Source organism: Cupressus sempervirens, chromosome 2, assembly GCF_028749045.1.
Source record: "Cupressus sempervirens isolate cs-2001-9-10 chromosome 2, ASM2874904v1, whole genome shotgun sequence".
Classification (NCBI taxonomy): domain Eukaryota; kingdom Viridiplantae; phylum Streptophyta; class Pinopsida; order Cupressales; family Cupressaceae; genus Cupressus; species Cupressus sempervirens.
In genome coordinates this window covers 246,874,274-246,898,873 of record NC_143119.1, presented here as the reverse complement: position 1 = coordinate 246,898,873, position 24,600 = coordinate 246,874,274, and the positions used below count along the sequence as shown (strand labels likewise).

General features: G+C 36.2%; 1 protein-coding gene across 1 annotated transcript in view; it reads right to left on the bottom strand.

Annotated features, from left to right (window-relative positions):
* The window catches only part of LOC149571966 (KOW domain-containing protein), a 102,316-nt gene that overhangs the window by 59,764 nt on the left and 17,952 nt on the right, over positions 1 to 24,600 (bottom strand). The window contains exons 3-4 of the mRNA XM_089813351.1: positions 7,281 to 7,384; positions 6,926 to 7,062 (exon numbers count right to left, since the gene is read on the bottom strand). Coding sequence (XP_089669477.1) covers positions 6,926 to 7,062; positions 7,281 to 7,384 — 241 coding nt within the window. The remainder of the gene's footprint in view (positions 1 to 6,925; positions 7,063 to 7,280; positions 7,385 to 24,600) is intronic.

The following is a 24,600-nucleotide window of genomic DNA, read 5'->3' as shown; positions in this document are numbered from 1 at the left end:
AAGGATGTCTTTGATCAAAAGATATCCACCATTTAGATATCATTTCATGATATCAAGAGTAATGGCCTCCTGAATGTCAAGTCACATGACATTCACCAAGTACTCTGAGAAATGATATTAAGAGCAACTCCCTCTTAAATGTCAAGTCACATAACATGCACCAAGTGCTCTGAGTAATGGCCTATTGAATGTCAAGTTGCACGATATTCACCAAGCACTCTGAGTAATGGCCTCCAGAACATCAAGTCGCCTGATATCACCAAGTACTCTAAGTAATGGCTTCCTGAAAATCAACTTGCATGACATTCACCAAATACTCAAAATGTTCATAAGGTATGTGCACGCATATCCTCAAAAATACTTACCATAGGAACATTCATGATTTGTTTAAGGAAATCAATCCATCATGCAAGATATAATCTATCATAATCTGCTTAGACATCATAAGATATCCATCATAATAGAAGATTAAGATCATTATAAAAGATTAAGTTATTGTAAGATCATCACCTTCCAATAACTTTAACAAATACAAGTGATAATCGTTTGCAAGTCATCACTTCCTCATGATGTACACAGGGCCCAAAATAGTCATGAAATAACATTCATGACTCAGTCCTCTGAATGTTACGATTTCTTGATCACTAGAAATTCCATCTCGACATGGTCTACCCCCTCCAAATCAATACAACTCAGATCATCAAAAGTGGATTGAACCATATCCTCTATTTGCTCCCTCTCTTTCCAAGGCTACCTCTAATGAAATGTCAGACTCCCTCTGAATCTAATTTCAATCTTCTTTTTCTTGCAAAAGCATCCCCGGAAATGGTCAAGGCAAATAACTCTTATAGTACATATATAAATACAAATAAGAGGTTGACTACAAAAAAATAATAAGAGCAATACTAAGGATATAATAAAAAATACTTTATCTCGTTATTTTGGAGCAAATGTCCAATGACATCCTTCAAGATGTGAGTCCTTTCTACATGTATGTGAAAGTCTGATTTGTAGTTTCTTCTAGCATCTACTCACAATCCAATTATATTATGCCACTTGTCTTGTCTAAAGATCATTACTAAGATAATTATATTATGCCACTTGTCTTGTCTATTGATCAATATTGATTTGCCTCCATATAGATAGTTTGATGCAAAATAGGTCTCAGAAACCTATAACTGAAATTAGAGCAAAAAATGCAACTATTAGAGAGAATATGTAAAATAGAATACACATACACAATCAAATTATGAAAATCAGAAAAATGTAAAATACTAATTTTATTTGTTTAAATTAAATTACTACTTCCAGTTCAAGTTGACTTACCTTCAATAGCTCCAAACATGAAAATAATCTGAAAATTCCTTGAGTCATGTGGTTGTTTATGACAAACATCTAGATGTCTTCAACCTCTGCATACACCTCTTTGATCCACTTAATTTTGTTCTCGGACATTAGTAGCATAAGATTGAGTAGACCACTGATGATATTGCTCTTTAACCAACAAAGCAACAACTCTATAATTTTTTGTGTTGTTCATTGTGTCTTAAACAACATTTCTAGGTCCCACTTGTTCAATTGAAGAGATGAGAATATCAACAATAAATGGCCCTTCTTTTACTTTTCCCTCACAACCCACAAATTTAAAAAATATTGCCCCTTTAGGGGACATCCACTATGACATTGATCAAGGGACGATTTCTTCCATCTCTCCACCAATTCTAAATAATCAATACCCCTATCTCAGTTCAGGAAGCCCATAACAATCCATGAATCCCTTATGGGCTTCAATGCATCCTTAACCCCCTTGACCTCTCTATCCAACACAATGGTCTATACATTTCATAATAGGGGGCCTTATACTCTCTTGGAGCTTCATTGACACTCTTCAACATCTGCTTCCAATATGGGAAGCAAACAACATTGAAAGGTGGCCCATTTGCATATAAGCATCTTCTTACATCAATGTCGGCAATTTCCTAACTCTCATTTTGAAATGGAGTTTACAATGGTCTCTTTCTTTTGCATGTAATAGGTGCTTGAGTTTTAGTTTCAAGGTCAATTATGGCAATATAAAAGGGGTCATCTTCTTTCAAAATATTTGTAGAGGGGGGTTGCATTCCCTTTAATTTTTTTACTACCAATGATTGTATTTTGTATATGTGCTTCCCTCTCTTCTGCTAATTCATGCTCCACAATATACCTTAATATTGTTTCATTTAGTATAGGTGCATTTTCTCAGAGCATATTGTGACTCCTCTTCCAGGGAATCCACAAAAATATCCTACAACCTTTAAATATGACCTAGTCCTTTCTACATCACAACCCTAACTTTTCCAATAGAATGCACCACATCCTAGAAGGGTCTTACAATATCAAGATAATTTCACAAGAGAATTCTTTATTCAGGATTGCCTACGAAGGAAGAGGTAGATGTCATTGTAGTTCCTGTGGCAAAAAAGAATTATACATATTCGATATAAAAACAAGAGTGGAAAATTCAAAAAAAGGTTGAACTAATGAACAATGAAGAGAAATGAAAAAAATTGAAAACTTAAACAAAAACAAAAACAAATGAAAAAATAACTTACCTCATCCACTCATTGGAAGCTTGCAAAGGTGTAGGAATGAGGAATAAACACTTGATAAAGATTCACAAATCAATCTTCTTAACTCATTGCACAACCAAACTCCTGCTCAGTCACCTATTTGCAACACTTAAAGACAATATAACCTCTCTGCACACCAAATGAAAGTTAAAAGCCAACTTAAGTCCTCTAGAATCCACTTTTTAAGTTGTGGATGTGGAAAATCAATTAAATTTGCAAAAAAAGAATTGGCATGGGCATTGACTTTGACCATTCACCCCCCTTGATTTGACCAAGGTCCAGTCAAGTTTGACCAGGTCTAAATGGCAACATGCATGGGTTGAACCAAGAGATTTAGCTGAACCCTGGACAAATCCAGAAGTGGACCAATCAAGGATCATAGAACAATTCGAACTTGGCCTAGGCTGGAGGGTTAGAAATGCAAACCAGGTAACTTAGTTGAAAATGCAGATAATGGATTACAAAATCAAAGGCACAAATCCCAAATTTAAAAAAAAAGAACACAAATTTTGGTAGACTTCAAGAAAAATGAAGTACAATTAGCACAAATTTCATTATACGGATTTTTTGCAAATGCAAAAAAAATTGATGAAGACCCAAAAACCCATAAAGAATGTATAGGTAAAGTTTCAAAGTAGCAAAAAAATCAAAGGGTTTTGAAAAACCCTAGATGACTAAAAATAAGGTTTGCAAAGCTGCCAGGAAACACACAGAAAATTGGAAAAACAGCAGTCGTCACAAAAAAACCTAAGGATGAGCTCCTAGCCTGCAATAAATAATACCAGCAATTACGAAAATTGCATATGAGCAAATGCTGAAGAAGGTTGTGTGTAGGTCGTAAGAGCCAAAAAATCATATATCGACAATGTGAATTTGTCTGCAACCAAAAAACGACCACTGAGATGGTCGTGCTAGATAAGAAACGGAGAAAAACAATTGCCAAATACTATAGAAGTTGTCGTTTACAGAAGAACCCCACACTTTTTTTTTTAAACATGAAAAGGATTACAAAGAACACAACTTGTGCCCTAGCCGCACAAATAAAGACGGGCTACAAAGAAAAAACATCCTGGGAAAAATGAGACTCTCATCACAAGAAGGCCTTCAAAAATAAGTCACAAACATAGAAAAATTCACAACCAACAACCATTAAAAGGCAATTCAAACCAGAGAAAAATAATTTAAAACAATGTTTTTCGAGAATCGTTTTTTTTGGGATAGAAATGGTTGTCAATGCCATGACTTGTTGGCAAAGAGCACTGTAACAAATGGCTCAAGAAAAACCAAACGAACAGATTTTCGAAAAAAAATTTAACTAATAATTTTTTTTAAATATTTGAACACTACTTTGATACCATATTACAAAAGTAATTTAATAAAATAATGAATGAATAGAATGAATGATCAAATGATCATTTATAGGAGTTACAAACAGGTGTACCTATAAAACACAACCGTTAAAATAGAAAGAATCTAATATGTAAATTAAGTTACAATATCAATCATTAAATAAGTAAAGATATTATAAATATATTACTCTAATAAATATTGGCATGTAATGTCCCTAAATTATAAATATCCAGATTTTTCCCTAGGTCACAATTTTTAAAGGTTAGAGATACCTTTCTTTTTGTTTGAGACCCATGATAGAGAGCATTAGGAGCATTCACAATAGAGTACCCTACAAATCTCTTTGTACCCCTTTTGGCCCCTTGGGACTCCCCGGTCTTTACCATGAGGTGGCATACCTAGAAGATGACCCCATCACTGTTACCCTACTTGCAATACCTCATTTCCCCTACCATGACTGACACCTTAAGAACCATTTTTTGTCAACTGCACGGTTTTGATCTGTGGTGACAACTACTTGCAACCAACTACCGCCTCACTCAACACAAATTCAGCTGATATGACTTCCGAACAATTACTCGCTATTCACTTTTACATCCTAATTTAACATTTAATTAATTCGAGCCATTATAAAAATTTCACCTTACTACTAATATTATACTGAATATCCCACGAAATAAATCACTTAAAAAGGGATCAAATATTGATAGGATGCATTGTATATATTCCAAATACATTTTGAAAAATTAAACTGGCACTTTCAAGACCTTGAATTTTATCACTGGGACTTACAATCCATGTGATTTGACTAAATAATTTGAATTCAACTCTGCTACTCAAGAGAACTATATTGATGCCTTACCCTCAAGGACACCTTTTAATGAGTAATTGCCCATGCTAGTGATTTTTAACTAAGTTACAGATGCTGGTTCTGATGATGATGCGGGTGTGGGATTCTGATGCACAGATGCATGAATTTTTTTTAGGAGGTTTTGGATGCGTTTGGAAACGTCTATATATATATATATATATATATATATATATATAGGTCTGACTTCAACAGATTACATCACAGTCTCTCAAATACCAATCAAACTACAAGAGTTATGATTCTCAAAATCAGTACCATAATCTAGCTCGGAACAATTTCAAAATTGCAATATAAAACTTCAGCACTTCTATATTGTGTGATCAAAAATAGGGCTCACCCAAAAATACTGTTAAATCAAAAATAATTGAAGAACTCAACATAAACTCTCAGACCCGAATGTATAGTCTCTCTCAAAGAGACTGTGCTACAGAAACCCGATACATGAAAACCATGTATAAATGATAAATCTCAATGGCAAAGAAAGAGATTATGCTTCTCAGCTAAAGGGTTGTCCGTCCACTTCAAGCAACAATGGTTACAAAAACACATGGCAATGAATAAAATATGAACCGTTAAACTCATAAAGAGGATCATCAATGAGAGCATAAGAACCAAAGACCTCAAAAAATTAAAAAATAAACCGCCAATGCAAATAGGGTCATAACTTGATATTACTTACTGCCAGAGTAACATAAAAACACACACGATGCCAATACAAAAATGGTCAATAAAACATACTGTCAGAAAATCCAAAACATTTGCTTGGTGCCAAGTCAGCACATGCAAGGAACAAGCATACTATATACAATATCGACTGTGGTAGAACAAACAGAACAAGGTAGCACAGAACAAGCAGAACTAGTGCAGCACCCAAAAGCACCGATGCACCCAAAAGCACCCACACACGCAAGGAACAAGCACACTATATACGATATCGACTGTGGTAGAACAAACAGAACAAGGTAGCACAGAACAAGCAGAACCAGTGTGGCACCCAAAAGCACCAACGCACCCAAAAGTACCCACACCCACATCTGTCAATTTTCCACACGCACTGGTATCTCAGATTTTTAAAAAGGGGGTGTCTCTGCTAGACCTATTTGTAGCAAGAGGAGTATAAATGGAAGTTGAACTTTTTTGTCTGAAGCAAAAACCAGGAGTTTTGATTATTTACTTGCATGCATCACAAAATTCCCCCAAGAAGTTTGTCTTGCATTGTCTGTGTTTAGGAACCACGATTTTTAGTGTTTCAACCTGTAAACATCTGAGCAGATATGCCTACAGAACAAGGAGTATTTGACCTAAAAATGTAGGAAAACTTTTGTTGTTTAAACCTGCAAACTTGTTCTACAAGCAGAGTGACCCACAAATAGAAAGTTGAGAAAAAATACTAGAAAAAGATAAACAATATGTCCATAAAACATGAGAAATGTTTGGTGGGATTGAAGGCACAAAGAAAAAATTTGGAGGAATGGAGATGAATTTCACAAGAAACAGGAGGAAGCAGGCAAAGTATTTTCAAAAATCTCCACATACAGAGGAACTATCAATCAGACAAACTGCAAAGCTCAATTGTTAGTATTAGGCATCTCAACTCAAAAATTTAAATCAGAAAACATAATGAGCATTCTTAGCTGTTTTGACATAACTAACGAAAAAAACATGGTCGCCAGATTGACTGTGAATGGTCACATTTAACATAACATCTACAAGAGCTTCTAATTAACTGATTGTACTTATAGACAATACATCATGCACAATCTCAAGATAATAAAAGCATACCCATAGCCATTTGAATTGGTGAAACAACTTGAGACGGAGTTTCACATGTCACGGGGCATATGCTCTTTAGTGCAAATATTACAGAAATAACATCATGCCCACATCAACATAATCCACTTCCAATGTAAAATTTATGGCCCTAGTAAGCCCGGTAATTTTATGCAAAATTCTCTAAAAGTACGAACCGTTACAAATCCTTGTAAACTAGAATCCTCACAGACAAAACAGTGAACAGAGAACTTAACTAAAGAATACATTAAAGTGATGATGCTAGTCCATATGCGTTCTATGATAAATAGTACACTACACATACCCAGATCTATCCTTGGTGTGCTCCTCGTTTTCAAGATCTCAGGACGAGGAATGATTGATCCAGAAGCTCCCATTCCCCGAGATACCCTTACTTTAGTACCATCTTCTAAATATCTGATCCCAATCTTACATGGATTACTGCAGACAACACAGGTGTTAAATCATAGCATGGACATAAATTTATGGTCTAAGGAGGCTCTCAAAATATCTGTTTCTAACACGTTTACAAGTAGAGATTCTATTAAAAGCAACACATACATACAAATTATAATATCAAAATAAACTCACTGCTGAATATCCATAAACATACAATCTTATACATTAAAGATTTTAGAGTTAATAAACAATATCCTTACCCTGTGACAGGATCAAGTACTTGAACATTTGAAACATGAAGTGGTGCCTCTACTGTGAAGATTCCTCCTTCACGTCCCTCTCCTCGTTTAACATGTTTTTTAACCTGCATTGATAGTACTCCATCCCAAACATACATATAAGTTCCTCCCTCCATACAGCAATAGTTACACTGAAACAAACTCAATCAATTATTAAATACAATGAAACAAGTGATTTCATCTCAACAGAAAATTCAAGAAAAGGAAGCAAGGAAATGGATCCAAGTTTATATATTTCCTATTATTCTTCATGGAATTTCATTCCTTTTTTATCAGATCCTTGTTAGCAGCACTTGAGTCATCATCATCTTATCAGTACAGTTCCTTTGACATCCCAAGAACACAAAATCACATCTAAGAACCTTGACTACTATTCACATCCTTCAAGTTAAGGATAAATTATCTGAGTAGACAGAAACTCAGGCTCAGAGTTTACTAGAAAGTAATGTCTTGAAGCATAATATTATTGCTAACGTTTCTGTCTAAGTTGCCAGTAAGAGATGCAGGATATATTATGTTTGTATAGCAAATTTATCCCCTTGGGTATATTAAGATAATATCTTATACTTTCTATAATAGTCAACTACTTGTCTGTAGTCCGTCTTTCAGTCTAGATAGGAATGTTTCCTATCCCGTCTCTTTTTTCTTCAGTCCAGATAGGAATGTTTCCTATCCTGTCTCTAGTTTTGTTTCTAATTCCGTCTTCAGTCTACGTTGTTTCTTTTAGAAACAACGTCCTTGTAATTCTTTATAAGGAACACATTTGTTCCTCTGTTAATTAATCAATCATCCAGAAATCCGTTAATCTGCCAACTCTTCTTGAATCTTGTAACATGGTATCAGAGCCTAGTTCTTGAACTTCTTGAAAAATTTATAATTTCATTCGAAATTATTTGCTCAAATTTTTTGAAATCCAGCTAGGTCTCTTTTCTAAAAATCGTGGGAAGATTTTTCTGCATTCGGCTCTGCAAACTCACGCCGTTTTTTGGTGTTTGTTCAGCACACTCTAGCCCCATTCGTCCATGCACATCAATCCTTGAAAAAAATCCACCATTTTTATCAAGAAATCTTAAGTTTTTTCAAGCTTTTTTCAGCCAGGGCCTTTTTTTCGAAACCCTAATTTTTGGGGTCAAAAAAATATTTTGTTTGCAAATTCTTGATGGGTTTTTCGAGAGCTCAACTGGGTTGTCGTCCATTTTTTCTGGGTGCCTCAATTTGTGTGCCTCGATTTTCGAGCCAGCAGATCCAAAAAACGACAGCAAATTCCTTCTGTGTTTTTCGAGCTCTCTTCTAGGTCATTCTTTGATTCTTCTGGGTCTTTCGTATTTTTTCCTCGAAGAACGTGCCTTCACAGATTTTCACAGTCTTTCATTGCAAAACGCGTCATGGCATCTCTGACAAATATTCTGCTCGAACATAATTCCAAATTCAATGGTCGCAATTATGGTCCCTGGAAGCAGCGCATCATCGCCATCTTCGAATATCGTCGTTTGGATGAACTTGTTCTAGGCACAAAGTCTCCTCCGACCAAGCAGATCAGGACAAGTTTGATGATCGCAATCGAGAGGCTATTATGCTTCTCAAGCTCTCTGTTATCGATGATCAGCTACCGCAGATTCCTTCCGGCAAGTCAGCTGTAGAAATCTGGAAATATCTGAAGGAGCTGCATGAAACAACAGCACAAGTTGTCGAGCTTCCTGATCAAGGCGAAGTTGCATTTTTCGCCTTCTGAATCTGTTTCTGTTTTTTTGGGTTTGTTGATTTTCTCCTCAAAAATCATTTCAAGTTGTCTGTAATACGCAAGGTTGTGTGAGATTCTGGGTTTTACCGTTTTTTCCACAAAAACGAAGTTTTGTAATTGCAACTTATTTTGAGTCATAGCACTCTTCTGGCAAAACTTCTTGGTTTCAACATTCTGTAGATCCAGGGAGGGTCTCAGTTATCACAGAATGTTCCGACATCCGTACGTTGACCATTAAGGGAGGGTATTAAGATAATATCTTATACTTTCTATAATAGTCAACTACTTGTCTGTAGTCCATCTTTCAGTCTAGATAGGAATGTTTCCTATCCCGTCTCTTTTTTCTTCAGTCCAGATAGGAATGTTTCCTATCCTGTCTCTAGTTTTGTTTCTAATTCCGTCTTCAGTCTACATTGTTTCTTTTAGAAACAACGTCCTTGTAATTCTTTATAAGGAACACATTTGTTCCTCTGTTAATTAATCAATCATCCGGAAATCCGTTAATCTGCCAACTCTTCTTGAATCTTGTAACAGGGTATGGGGTGTGTGTGGTAGAAGTGGATCATCCAATGGTAGCCACTATGGTCAATGCCTAATAGTAAAACATTTTCAAACAAATAAAGTACCATCATACAAAGTAATATAATAGTGCATCTTTTTAATTTCAAAACTCAAGAATAAAGTTTTCAAGGCTTGAACTTGGCATGACTCAGAAAATTAAACAGATGTAACTTCTAATTGTCCATTTCATTGACTACTTTTTATTCTCATACATTTGAAATCACAATAGCTGTTTGGATTCTTATATATTTGATTCTCATGCATTTGAAATTGGAATGTCTTGTTTTAATTCTCATACAAATGTATAAAACAAACAAGACTAAAGAAAAAAATTAAGTTTTGTTTTTCAATGCCAAGAAATGTCCCGTGCTCTTTAGAAACAACTACCTGTCTGCTAGATCTCCCCTAGCCATTTTGTGGATGGCTAGCCATCCCCAAACAATAGAGAATGTTTCCTAGCATTCCGGAGGGTTGGGCAGGCCTCAGGGACAGCAGGGGGACATCCCCTCCGCATCCACTTGTCCCCAGAACATCTAAGGGGGCGGGGAGACCAGGTTTTGGGGCAGAGGATGTGTCCCTCTGTATTCTTGACATACATACATACTATGTATGTATGTATGTATGTATGTATGTATGTATAGCACAAACTCAAAATTTTAAGAAATATACAGAATTATAAAACTAAATACATTTGATAATATGATACTTCGCCATAGATCAATACCAAGTGTAAAAATAGTGGTGATAAAGATAATTATCAAATTTCAATATTATGTCTTATGCCATATAATATATATTATATATCATATATGTCTAGGTCATGGTTCAAATGAAAATCATTAGAATTACAAAATTGACAATCAAAAATAATAGTTGTCTTCAACCTTCAATAATCATCAAAAGGATGTAGATCAAGATCATTGTTTGCTTTAAGTTCAGCATTATTTGAACCAGAAGTAAATGAAATACCACTCCCACTAGGTGCATCATGTATAACAGTACTATAATCTATAGTGACACTACCAAGCTCTTGAATAGATGCGTTCAGGTTGGTATGCTCAGAGGCAATATCCAATGCTTCATTGACAAATCCTTCCAATGTTCTTCCTTGTACAATAGAAGATGTAAATTTGAATGAACATAAACCAAGTCTTCTATTTCGCTCGCATCCAACCAGGTACAGTTCATTGAGTGGATAAAGGAGTAGCTATTCTAATTTCATTCAATAGAAGAACTTGCAAACTGATGAAATTGGAGGAAAAAACAACACAACTTAAAAAATGAAAAATAAAAAATAAATTAAAGAATGCTAAGTACTAAAATCTACAATACAAATGTTAAAAAATAAGAAAATACTTATACAGAATCTTGATTGCAAGAGGTTGGAGGAACAAATAATCTTGCCCGTGGAGGAACTACCATGTAAGAACATTTGCAATGTATTGGTCTTGAAGAGCACAAGGGCTATGATCTCATCCTAAGATGAACAAGTTAAACTCTTTCCTAACATGTTCCACCACTTGTAAATCCAAGAGGAGTCTTTTGAATGCCTGTGTCTATCCATTCGCAACTTCACAATCTCTATATGGTGGAGTCCTCCCTGACAAAGGAAGTATTTTAGAACTATAGCATTTGGGAGATAATGCATATACAAAGAGGTGCAATGGTGTGTCCATCTTGTTCAAATGATGAATGATTTTTTCTACTCTTATGAGAAAATGTTTCCTTAGGGTCATTCTTTTTTTTATGATATTATGCCCTTTATTTTTTCTATTAAGGAGCCCATGCGATCATAGATTTTCCCCAAACATGGCTAATTTATATCAACAAACCCGATAGTACTTCTTATAGGCTTGATGAAATCATGTACTCATGCAATCCCGCCAATTATCATCCAAGATCAAAGACTTGACTTTTTATGTCATCTTTGAATTCGATTGCTTCCAAACACTCCATTGCTTACTAATAAACATGGCACCCAATGCCTCTCACACCTTCACAAGACATCTCAAAACAATTGTGTGATGCAAATCGAGTGTCAACAACCTAGGATAATGTAAAACAATGTCATGTTAAAAATATTATATACATGTTAAACATGGCATAAATAAAATTAAACAATTGAACTAAATTTACCCTCAACAATTTCTGCGTCAAGAAAGTCTTGAAAATGCCTCATACATGGTGGTTTATCAAAAAAAATTGGATCTTTCAACCACTCTATTTGAGTACCAATTGTTTGCATCACCGCCTTAAGGGGGTGTACAGTGCATGGTGTCCAAAAATTATGTTCATATCCTTCATCAACCAAAGCACCTACAACTCAGCATTGTTTTGCATTGTCTATAATGATTTGAACAGCATTTTCAAGATCAGCCATCTCTATGGACTCAATGAGGATTTCATAAATAAATTCTACATCTTTAAAGGCTACATGAGAGATCCAGCTACATAAAAGGCTATGTTACCCCAAGTTTCCGGGACGAGGGGACGGGGGGACGGGGAAACGGGTTTCCGGGACGGATTTTTTTTTTGCCGAAACAAGGGACGGTAGGGGACGGCTATATATATATATATATATATATATATATATATATATCTGAATTTTCAAATATATTCATCAATTCTACATTCATCATAGCAACATAGTTTTAAATTATCAATTTCATTCATCAAATAATGATCCATCAATGACCATAGAGCATAGCAATCAGCATCTAATCAAATCATCGTAGAAAATTCTAAATAGCATCATTTTCAATCATCATTTAAGTACTTAAGATACCATTAGCACATAATGAAATGAGTCAAATAAGAGAATGAAAAACATCAATTCTCAATAAAATGGAAACATTGAATAGATAAAGACTCAAACTTTAAAGTTTTAAACTTTTGAAGTATCAACTATAGTGTATCAATGATCATATAATATTATAATGTCAAGACAAAACACTCCAAGTCTGAAACATCGAAGTCAAAATGAAAACAAAAGATACTAAGGCAGCTGCCCCTAATCATCCATATCAAAGTCACTATCACTATCATCCTGAGCTTCAAAATGAAAACAAAGATGGTATGATAGTTGCCCCTAATCATTCATTTTATAATATATTTTATAAAAAAATTGACTTCTACATGTCCGGGCCTGCAGATGACTAGAAAATCATTTTTTTAATGGTTTTTTTGAGTTTAATAAATTTTGATAGGAAACCTTTTATGCAGTCCCCGGGACGTTAGGAAACGGAAACACAGTCCCCGAAACGGTCAACGTGGTTCGGAAACTCGTTGACCGTTTCCGAAATTTCGGGGACGCGTTTCCTGTTTTCTTCTCCAAGTGGGGACGCCTGGGAAACGTCCCCTGCCGTCCCCTCGTCCCCGAAACCGTCCCCGTTTCCGAAACTTCAGGTTTAGGGGTGGAAACGCGTCCCCGGGTAACATAGATAAAAGGTTTCATCCTTCAACAAGATCGAGGTCAAGGCATCGAAAGAGACATCAAGATTGCAAAAACAAGCAAGTTCAAAGTCATGGCAATGAGAAAATTTCCAAGAAAGAACAAAGATGTAATATCACACAAGATATTTTTCCCCAAATTTTCTCACAGTAATTTTCAAAATGCAAACAAAGAATTTATGAGATAAAAATCCAACAAATATTCCAGAAAATGGGTCAATTATGAAGGGTCACAACTCCTAAACATGATGAAGAGGTGTGACCTTTAAATTATATAGGTGGACAAACGCAATTTATTAAGACCATGTACAATGGATCTATTCTTGGAATCAACCAATATATGGTTATAAAAAGAAACCAAGTCAAGAAATATGAAGGGGACATTACACCTATGCCCAAGAGATCTTCGGCCCCCTTGCCCTCAGGGAAGGTATTAGGCATCCACTAAGGTGTCCTACTTATATGGTAATCTTATTCCTCTTAATTATCTAATCTAAGCCCACAAACGGTACTTTGGCCCCCTTGACCTCGGTGGCAGGTATTAGGCATCCACTGAGGTGGTCTACTTAGATTCCTTGTAGGATTGGAGGAAGGTCTACTATAGGGTGCTTACCCAACCCTAGGCCCAAGAGCAGAAACTTGATCCCTTTTGGCCCCATACCTCATGGGGTGGCATACCTAGTGGTCTCACCGTTCTCCCTTATTGTCATCACTTCCCTCTAAGGATCATTACCCTCAAGATAGTACCTTTGTATGATGTAACATGTACCCATTCCACTGCGGACCTTTTCTAGTGCCTTTGTACGATGTAGCAAATTTCCATTCCATCGTAGGCCTTACTGTAACAAACGGATTTTCATAACAAAATAAAGGTGATCTAGAAGAGTTTTCCTCAACTAATTATTGAAACAAAATATATTGAATTTCTTTTTCATGAGACATTAACTGATTTTAACTACCAACAATTAACTGAGATAACAAAACCCAACTGAAATAACTATAATAATGATTAACTGAAATAACTATAATAATGATCAACTGAAATAACTATAATAATGATCAACTAAAATAACTATAATAATGATCAACTGAAATAACTGTAACAATGATCAAATGAAATAACTATAATAATGATTATCTGAAATAACGATCAATTGAAATAACTGTAACATCCCAACTGGAGAGCATGTTTTCCATGAGGGTCTCATGGTCTTCATTACGAACGTGTTAAAGTCTAAAAAAATTTTGAAACCTAGGAGTTTGAAAGGGGCTGATCAGGAAACGGAAGGGAGTATCCCGGATAAGGGCTATGATTCTGATACCCAACATGAAACTGAAGGGGGTTTGGGAAGTGTGAAAAAGGGCTCGAGTGGTAGTTCAAAAAAGAAGAAAAAGATTGTTGAGGATGATGACTCTGACCGGGAAAGTGACTTCGTGGAGGAAATTGTGAGAGACCATTACTGTTAAGTGTCATTGATGTCAAATAGACTCTTTTCTAGATGAATATCAAACCTTGTATGAAATGATTATCTTGTACATACCTGTGTGAATCTGAATACTCTGTTTTTCACATTACTGTTCTGTATAGACTCACAGCAAGCTTTGTATCTAAACAAATATGCGGTGGCTGGAAGATATCTTGTTGATATTATACATAGGGTTGCATATCAGGTGATAGAACAATGTTATACAGACTGGTTATGAATGAAGAACTTACAGCAACTGTTGCATCGTAGTTGGATAGCAAAAGATACATTTGCAGCCTCATGAATATTTAAAAATAAACCTTGTGTGATAATCATTCTTCAAAATGTTTGACAAAGAACTACAGGAAACGAATTCTGTTTAGAATTGCCAATAAATATATTCACAAGGCACTGCAGACGTAATTTTATTTGGTCACGTAAAAGAAAGTAATAAAAGACAAAGTTCAGAAAGGACAAAAGACAAAACTGGGAAAAGACAAAATTGGGAAAGGACAAAAGAAGTTTGTCTTAATATTTCCTAGTATGAGTTGTGGCAGCCCGATGATAATAAAATAGTCTTATTAAAGTTTTGGTGACACAAAAAAAATTATTGAAACGGTGCATCGGTTTATTATTGGTGACGTGTTCCATATTAATATATTTAATGTTTGGTTAGAGGACAGTTTTATTACAAAACAAAGGAAGTTGGAACGAATTTCAACTAAATCATCCTCTATATATATTTCGTATTATTGTGTCCATTGAGGATGGTAAAAAACAGAATATGTTTTGAAGAAGAAGCCAATTACATGAACAGAAAAGGTATTAAGAGTATATATTATTAGAAGAGCATACAGATGAAAACAAATTTTTGAGATTGTATAAAATCAGAGAAGCAAATACATCAGGAACAGAGATCAACACAGAAGTTCAAACGAAGATTTGTGACAATGTACAAGGGCAGGTATATTTGATTTAGTTGTATGTTCAAATTTGACATGTCATAGGATTTGAAAATTTTATGTTGAGATTTTGAAGAAAATGTCTATGAAACAATTGTTCCTGGTTTGACAGTTATCAGAATGTTTTGATGTTCAGTAAAGTGATATCAGATCAAAGCCAAACTTTCAGAAATTCAATTCAATCTTTGTATAGAGATAACATAATGTTTTAAAGCAAATTGGATTGTGTTTTGGATTCTAATTTGTCAACGAGTTGGATACTCATACAGATTAGGTGGGTGCTCAATTTAAAAGAGTTGTAGCTCTGAAAAAGGGGTTGTTGCTCCTAAGGGTTGAAGCCCTTAAAGTTGTATTTGAAGAAAGATCGGTGAGACTGGATTAGGACAGTAGCTCCTAGCAGTCTGGGTGTTGGTGGTTTTTCCCGAGTTGGGTTTCCACATTATATCTTCTGTACTCTTCTTGTGGATTGTGTTTATTTGATTATTGTTGTTGATATCATGGTACACTGATGAAATACTTAACACAACTTTAGCAATAAATTAAATTGGCAAAAGATTTCAGTATAATCCTAATTCACCCCCCCTCTTAGGATTATTATTGTGTTCTACAATTACAACAAGAGGAGTGGAGGCAAAAGAAAGAGTAAAGGCTCTCAAGATGATCAGGTCTCTCCTCCTTCTGATGACGAGCCTCTAGCTCACCGGTTGGAAAGGAAAAGAAATTCCTTAAGGTGGCAGGAGGACAGGTATAAAACAAGGAAGAATGGGGATTCGGACAATGAGGATGATGGAGAACAAGGGCATATGTCAGATTTGGGTGATCAAGCCGAAGGTGGGCTTGGGTCTTCCAAGGGCTTATTTGGCAACCTAGGTTCAATTCGGAAGGAGATTGGTACCCTTAAGCAACAAATGCAGCTGCCGAGCAAGGAAATGGAGCAACTCGGCAAAACCTCCAGAGGGGAGCGAACATTGGGCCAAGATATTGATAAACTTTCGAAAGTTATTGGGAATGCAGAAGAAGTGAAAAATCTCATGCATAAGATACCACTACTTGAAGCAAAACAAAGGGTTATGGATAAAGAGATAAGCAGTATTCAGGGGAAGGTGTCGAAATTGGAAACAAAGCTAGGCAATTTGGATAAATTGTTCAAACAGCTGGCGGATAATGTGAGTAACCTCTTGAAGAGGAATGAGAGTAACAAGGGCCAAGATTCTCCTCCAGGGGCTGAGACTCAAGGACCAAGCAAACGCACTCGTGCTCACTCTAAGAAGAATGAGGAAGTCAGTAAGAAGGGCGAGGTGAAGGTTGCTGCTGAAAATATGCAGACTCTGGTGGACCAGGCTATTGACCTAATAAAGACTTCTTAGCTGGTCGGTTGTTGTTCTTTTGTTGTACTTTTGTTGTTTTTTCTAGCTCATGACTGTTTTTGTTGGAGGTTTGTTTCATGTTGTTCTGTGCTTCTTTTCTCTAATGTTTATCTCTAGACTTCTATTATTGTAAAGGTTTCGAGTCCTTTAAAACCTGTTTTTACTTAATCAAAACAATGATCCACTATAATAGTTGTAATAATGATCAACTGATATAACTGAAATTACAATTTACTATCTTTCCTTGCATACAAGTAAAGTGAATGCATAACATGAAATAGAAATGAGGAACATGCAAGGAGTATCTGGTGAATCTTTAGTTAGTTGTGCAAGCCTTGGCTTTCAATAAAAGGAGAAGCATTGACTTAGGTTTAACCTCCCAACCTCAGACCATATTCGTCCCCACACAATCCATTGAATAGAAAGGCCCTCCCTACCCCGAGAACAAGCTTGGGATACTTTTAGTCCAACAACCTAAGCATTTCGGTGTTTAGATTGTCCGCACAGTTATGGACAGACATGTCTAAATAACTGGCACTACTGACATCAAGTGATCATAGATGGCAAACATGCCTTTAACGACCTTGGCCAAGGTTTTCTAATGGGTTCAATGACCCGATCACCACCACTTGACTTGACAACAAGGGAACAATTGTATGAACAAGCATGAGCTATTAGATGAAATTAATTTAGAATTGTTATGTCATGTTTGACTTTTATTTCCATGTTATTGTAAATTCCATCTCACCTCTTCACCTTTTCCATGGCTATACAGCCAGTGAGTCCCCGGTGTTCGAATCTTTGAGCAATTGGCTTTGTCTGTTGATCCTCAACTAATATAAGAATATTATATGTTTCCAACTTATCACATTTTGTGATCTGAGAAATGTAACTTTAAGACTTGCAGAATAAATATCATTTGATTTTGACTTTCAACGGCATAATAAAGATATGATATCATGTCATCGATACTTGGCTATTACTCATCATAAACAGTTCTCTCCTAAAGAGAGACTAACTGATGATATTTTAAACAAAGATGATTTCCATCATATTCTGGAGCAATAATATTCAAAATGCAGTAATATCTGAAAATAAGACATACTACAATCTCTGGGATATGAGGCAACCACATAACCTGGTAAAATCTAGAAATACAATGGAGTCTTGCTGGACGCAATCAATCAGCCCCACCCTTTACAGAAGAAACTTTGAATGCAAACTTAGCGCGGTTACTAATCTTATGCTTCAGCAAGGGAATTATATGATGAATTGCTAAATTGCAGCAAGGAAATAAGCAGAGGGAATTCGGTTGTAAAAATGCAAAGATATGTCGTGAGTAGTAATGCCCATGGTCTCTCACGGCTCCATAATATGAGGAAATACTCAAAAACCTTTTGGTTTCCAAGAAGTCGTAAATAAAAAAAAGACTTGGCTTCTTGAATGCCAATATGCCAAATGTGCTTTTCAGTTTTTAACAAGAAACTGAATAAATAAGGAAAAAGATTTGGAGGTTGTAAATAAAGGATAATTATAATATATATCTATCTACTTGCACGTAGATGTACTTACGAGGTGGCATCATATTATTTATTTTATAAAAATAATATTATGGTGTCACTTTTATTCCTATATCTATGTACAAATACATAAGTATACATTATAATGATGTGGTGGAAAAATCAATCAAAAGCCATTTAAGGTACGCATTATTTTTAATTAAAATAATTAATGTTTTAAATGTTTATTTCATAGCTCATGCGGGTCCATCGATTGTATCCTAATGTTCAAGTTGTTAGGTGTTTACCAAGGCAATTAAAGGTCATACTTGTCAACCTGATAATTGGACTAAGCTAGTATTCCATTTCATTGATCCCATTTGGCAATGTTTCTCCCCTTTATCTTCTCCTACAATCACCCGTGCAACATTTCCACGATAATAACAAGTTCCATAATAATTCCATAATAACATTTAATATAGATAAAGAATTTAATTATTAACCATAATTCCAAAATCAAGCAACTACTAATCATCACATGACAAATAATGGATAACGACCATCTTCATTAAACAATTAACATAACGAATACAATGGATATATTTAACTACCCTCTTCACATGATTATGAAAGAAAATCCATTCAATCTAACGGCTATAAATAAATTTAAAATTAGGTCAAAATTTGGGATGTAACACTTACCTAGTCCCTTGGTATGATATAGCATGGCCCATTCCACTACAGGCCTTATCTAGTTTCTTTGTATGATGTAGCCCATTTCCATTCTACCATGGGCTTTACCTAGTGCCTTAGTATGATGTCACATGGTCCATTCCACCGCAAGCCTTACCTTATCTTGTGAGGTAAAAATCCAATGCAATTGAATATATAAATACTAATAATATTCTTGTCCATATATCAAACTGTAGATACTAATCAGCAAGTTTATGAACATAAAGATAATCTCTATTATCCTAGGGTATGATGGATGTTATGAGTAATACATGCATTTATCTATATGCATTTAGTAATTACTAGTATGCTAGAAAATATTGTTGGTCAATATGAATTTGTTTATCATTTCTTATAATTGTTGCCCATACCTTTCCTTTGTTTTTTCCCCTTTATATCCAATCCCCAATTTTCTTATAAAGATCAAGTTCTTTTTTCCTCGGTATTTCTTTTTCCTTTCATTTCTCTTTACTGTTGATTGAAGGAATTGAATCTAGTATATGTTTTCTTGTTCCCATCAAGTTAGCAAGAACATTCACTAATACTATTTGTAATGTCCACCCTTGATAATTGTCCTAATTTTGGCCTTTTTTCTGCTCTTGCAGCATTCTAACATATTTGATAGGTTCCTCAATCCTCATTTCCTCAAGCTTCTCAACTATTCCTTCCCAACAGGCTTGTATCCTCCTTCAATGTGACCTTTGACTATATCATACTTTGTTGAAATCTTTGTTAATGTATTATGTTCCTTCATGGACAGGAGTATGTGATATTCCTGTCACCTAATTCATAATAATGCAGCTTCAAGAGATTTATGTGCCTTGGGAATTGCACCCTAACAATATTCCCTCCTAATGTTAGACTCGTCCTCAATAGTGAATCAACTATTGCTTTTGTATCTTGTTGTTGACTATAACAATCTCTGAGGAGATACAAAATATGCTAACTGGGTGATGATTCCTAGATATGTGCACATGACTGGCCTTTCTTCTTCCTGTAACTTCGCTGGGTTTCCTTCTTCCTTTGAATTAGATAATTTTGGTTTTTGTTTTCTTATTGTAATATCCTCATTAGTAAATTAAAATAAAATAATAACATTTGTATTTGGGGTCCCAATTGATTTATGTATATCTAGACCCATCTTTATTTTTTGTCGTAGGTGTTTGTTCTCGTGTTGGCACTTGTTGTGCACCTTTGGAGTTTTCCTCCAACTGGGTATCTATGACCAGCATGTAGGATGTTTTAGGTATACGACTTAATTGTTTTATTATATTGCAAATCCCAAATGGAGTTCTGCTCTATTTCGACATTTTGGAAGTGAAAGATCGTCCTTATTTGGCTGATGCAGATTCTGTCAAATTCATCCCCTCACCTAATTTTGCATGGTATGATTTGCTTCAAAACTGGCATGTATGGAGCGCCATCATTGTTTGCAATAATAAAATTAATCTCTTGGACTTTACATTGTGTGTGATTATTGATTACATTAACCCACAGAAGCATACATATTCTAAAGTATTGCAAGCTCACTCAGGCTAGACGGCATCCTTCCCCAAATCAACCAAGCAAAAACACCCCTTAATACAACGAACGACTCTCTCAAATCATCTCAGATTCCACCAAGCATTCGCTCAACATACTCCATCGAGTTGCTCATCACACACTTGTTCAATAGAACTATATGACACCTTGACTACATCCTTACACAATATCCTCGTACAACTCTCTCAAACACCATACGACCCTCTAACTATATCGTACAACCACACCACCCACACCCACCTACAAAACATGATTGTCTCCTTGTATGGACCATCACTGACACCATACGCCTACACAAGTCCCCCAACACTGTACGATTCACTCTAGAGATCATATCCTATCTTTGTCATGCAGACTAGGTCACCTTGGTACTCTTATGCCCGTCTTTTGTCAATGTACAATCTGCCATTTATTGCATGGTTTGCCATCGTCAAATTGACTTGGACAGTAACAAAGGCATCCTACCAAGTTCGATACATTACAACGTTATCAGAATTGGTGCCCCTACAAGCCTATGGGAGGTGAATGCAAGTTTATACCAAGAAAAGAAGGTGATATCACTTGGTAGAATGGGGGATTCCAAAGACCCAACTGCTGAAGTCATGTCTCTGCTAAGAGAGCTCACCAAGAATCAAACCCTGATTAATGAAACTCATGACTCGTGGATGAAATTTAGCATGTGTGATACATGTTCCTTCTACTTCTCCAAGTAGAACTCTTCTTATTGCCCTGCTTATTGGGCCGGAAGAAAGTGCGAGGATAACTAGTTTAGTTTAGTTCGCGTAGGCGCACAAGGGAAGACAAAGATTGGGAAGCCAACATATTGGTAAGGAGGTTTTTAGGAGCCTTTCCTCTCTCATTGCAAGACTTGCTCGATCTCTCTCATCAATGGAGCATTACGAAAATCAGTTGAAGGCAAAATATCTAGAGAACATAATGGACATAGCGACAATTCGGTTATAGGAAGGACAAACCCTCATCCCTCATGCTCTCAACCCTCAATGTTAACTTTCCCTCCAAGGACTGAAATACCACAAAGAGAACAGGAACCAACATTTCAAAAAATCTAGGAATAGTTACGAGAAGATTGGAGGAATGCAAATATGGAGGGGATATATCTTACAAAGATTATGTCAAAGTTAAGAATAAGGTACTCCTGGGGTGGCAACTCTAGTCACTTTAATGATGAAACTCAAAAGGAAGTTTAGCAAGGTAAATCTATCTTCGTTTAATGGATCTAGATCAATCTCTTCTCAAGCATGGGTTATGAAGTCCGACACATACTTTGAGCTCAACCCAATGCCTAAAGAAGAAGCAATTAAATTCACTACACTCCACCTAGAACGAGTAGCACATGAATGGTGGCATCACGTATGGTTACTCTCAACCATGACCAAGTAAACTCTTATGTTGACTTTACAGAAAGGCTTATAGATTGTTTTGATGGTAAAGATCCAGAACTTAATTTCAAAGAATTGGCACAACTGAGGCAAACCAGGTCGATTGGCAATTACATTAGTGAGTTTCAGAGACTCTGTACTGGTTACACATATTTCGAAGAGACGGTGGATTGTGTTATTCATAAATGGATTAAAGAAACCACCAAAGGATGGATAAAAGGATTCAATTCCAACACTCTCTTTGAGGCAATCAAGAAAGCCTAAGGCATGGCATCATAATTAGCTTCAACTTCTCAGAATTATTTGCACTAAACCACCATTGGCTCTGATGGAAAATGACAACAAACCCCATCCAAAGAAGCCATCATTGGGTGAGGCCACAAAACAAGAGCCTAGGAGGAGGAAGTTTTGTTTTACCTGCAAAGAGTCATGGGAATCTGAGCACAAATGCTTAGGAAAAGGAAAAATACACTACATTGAGGTCATGTCAAACAGCAAGGAGGAGCGGGAGAATCTGGCAGTCAGAGGGGATGTTAGCAAGTTTCCAAGGAGGTTAACATAAACCATACAAAGAGGATCACCACACTAGTACCACAAGGAGGCACCATCGCTCTTGTTGGTTGCTTAAGGTGCACTTTTTTCTGAGTTCGTGGGACAATCCAGGGACAAAGGGTCATACTACACTTGACAGTGGGACTACACTTAATTTCATTAACTCATCCCTTGTGAAGTGAAAGGCTTACCTATAATGGCACATGTGGGATTCCAAGTCAAGGTGACGAGAGAAACCCTCATCCCAAAATTGAGCATTATCATGGGAAACCACACGATGACAGACATCTTTATAGTAGATCTGCATGACATGGAGATCATTTTTGGCATCTCTAGTAGATGGAGACTCTTGGTGAGTATACACAAAGTTCCAAGCAAATGGAGTTCTCTTTTGCAATTGAGAGTAAAAAGGTTGTTTTGAGAGGAATTGAAAATGATGGCCCGAAGGAAATATCGGCACAACAGACAGGGGCCATCTTCCAACACAATGGCGTTGTCTAGGCAGCGCATTGCTTGGTCTCGACATAACCTATGAAGGGGCAATAAAATTATTACCAAGATGATGAACTTCTAGCCATATTAGATAAGCATAATATGATCATTCTTTCACACTGGGGTCTTCAGCATACTGTTGAACTGGACACTAGCGCCAAGCACGTCATCATCACACCATATCGTTATCCTAAGAAGTTTTAGGGTAAAATTGAAAAGACAATTTAGGAGCTTCTCGACAAGGGATGGATCCAGCCCATTTCTAGCCCCTTCGCATCACCATAGTGTTGGTTAAAAAGGATGGAACACTAAAGATGTATGTGGACTATCGTGTACCGAATAAGAAGACCATCAAAAATAGGTATCCAATTCCCACGATTGACAAGTTGTCGGATGAGTTACACAGTGCAGTCTATTTTTCCAAGATAGACCTTCATTCTGGATATCACCAAATCCGCACGAGGGAGCAAGATGTGGATAAAACAGTCATCCCTTGCCATTATGGACATTATGAGTTCCTAGTAATGCCATTTGGGTTGACCAATGCTCCGACCACATTCCAATCTTGTATGAATCACGTCTTCAACAAGCAACTTTGGTGTTTTTCAACAACATACTCATTTACAATAAGACATGGGTGGAGCATCTAAGGCATTTGGATGAAGTACTCGAACTTATAGAGTCAAAGTAGTCATTCACCAAAAGGTTCAAATGTGAATTTGGAGTAACAGAGATATTACATCTGGGACACACTGGCAATGGTCAAGGGGTTTAGGTGCATTTGAAAAAAGATTCAAGATATTCTAGACCGACCACCACCAAAGACTCTCAAATCTGCACAAATTCTTTGGGTTGTACAATTATTATACAAAGTTTGTGAAATGGTTCTCACAACTCAGTGCATCGTTGAAAAATCTAACAAAGAAGGGCTCTCTGAAGTGGAATGAGCAGGCATAGAAAACATTCAACAAACTAAAAAAGCTATGAGTTCCCATGCGATTCTAGCACTGCTAGATTTCACTCAACCTTGCATTTTAGAGTGTGACACGTCAGGAAAAGGATCAGACCCTATTGAGACAAGACCGATTCCCGATTGCATTTGAAATACAAAACCTCTTGAGAGCTAAGCAGGCTGTATTCCATCTATGATAAAGAAATGCTCGCCATCATACATGCCCTGATGAAGTTTTGACAATACCTTGTCAGAGCCAGGGTTCATCATTTGTACGGAGCACAACCTAAAGTATTTCTTGGAGCAAAGAGAGTTAAACAAAAGGTAACATAAGTGGGTAAGCAAAATCGAGGCATTTGATTTTGATATCGAATATGTGAAGGTAAAAAATAATGTTGTGGTGGACTCTCTTTCTAGGAGCCCCTACCATATGCTCCTTGTCTCAGATTTCGACAGATTGGAAGGCACACCTATTGGTCAAATAGTCCAAGAACACCTTCGGGTGTCAATTGTTGGACAATGAAGTGCACAACAACCAGTACAAAGTGGTTAATGAAAACATTTA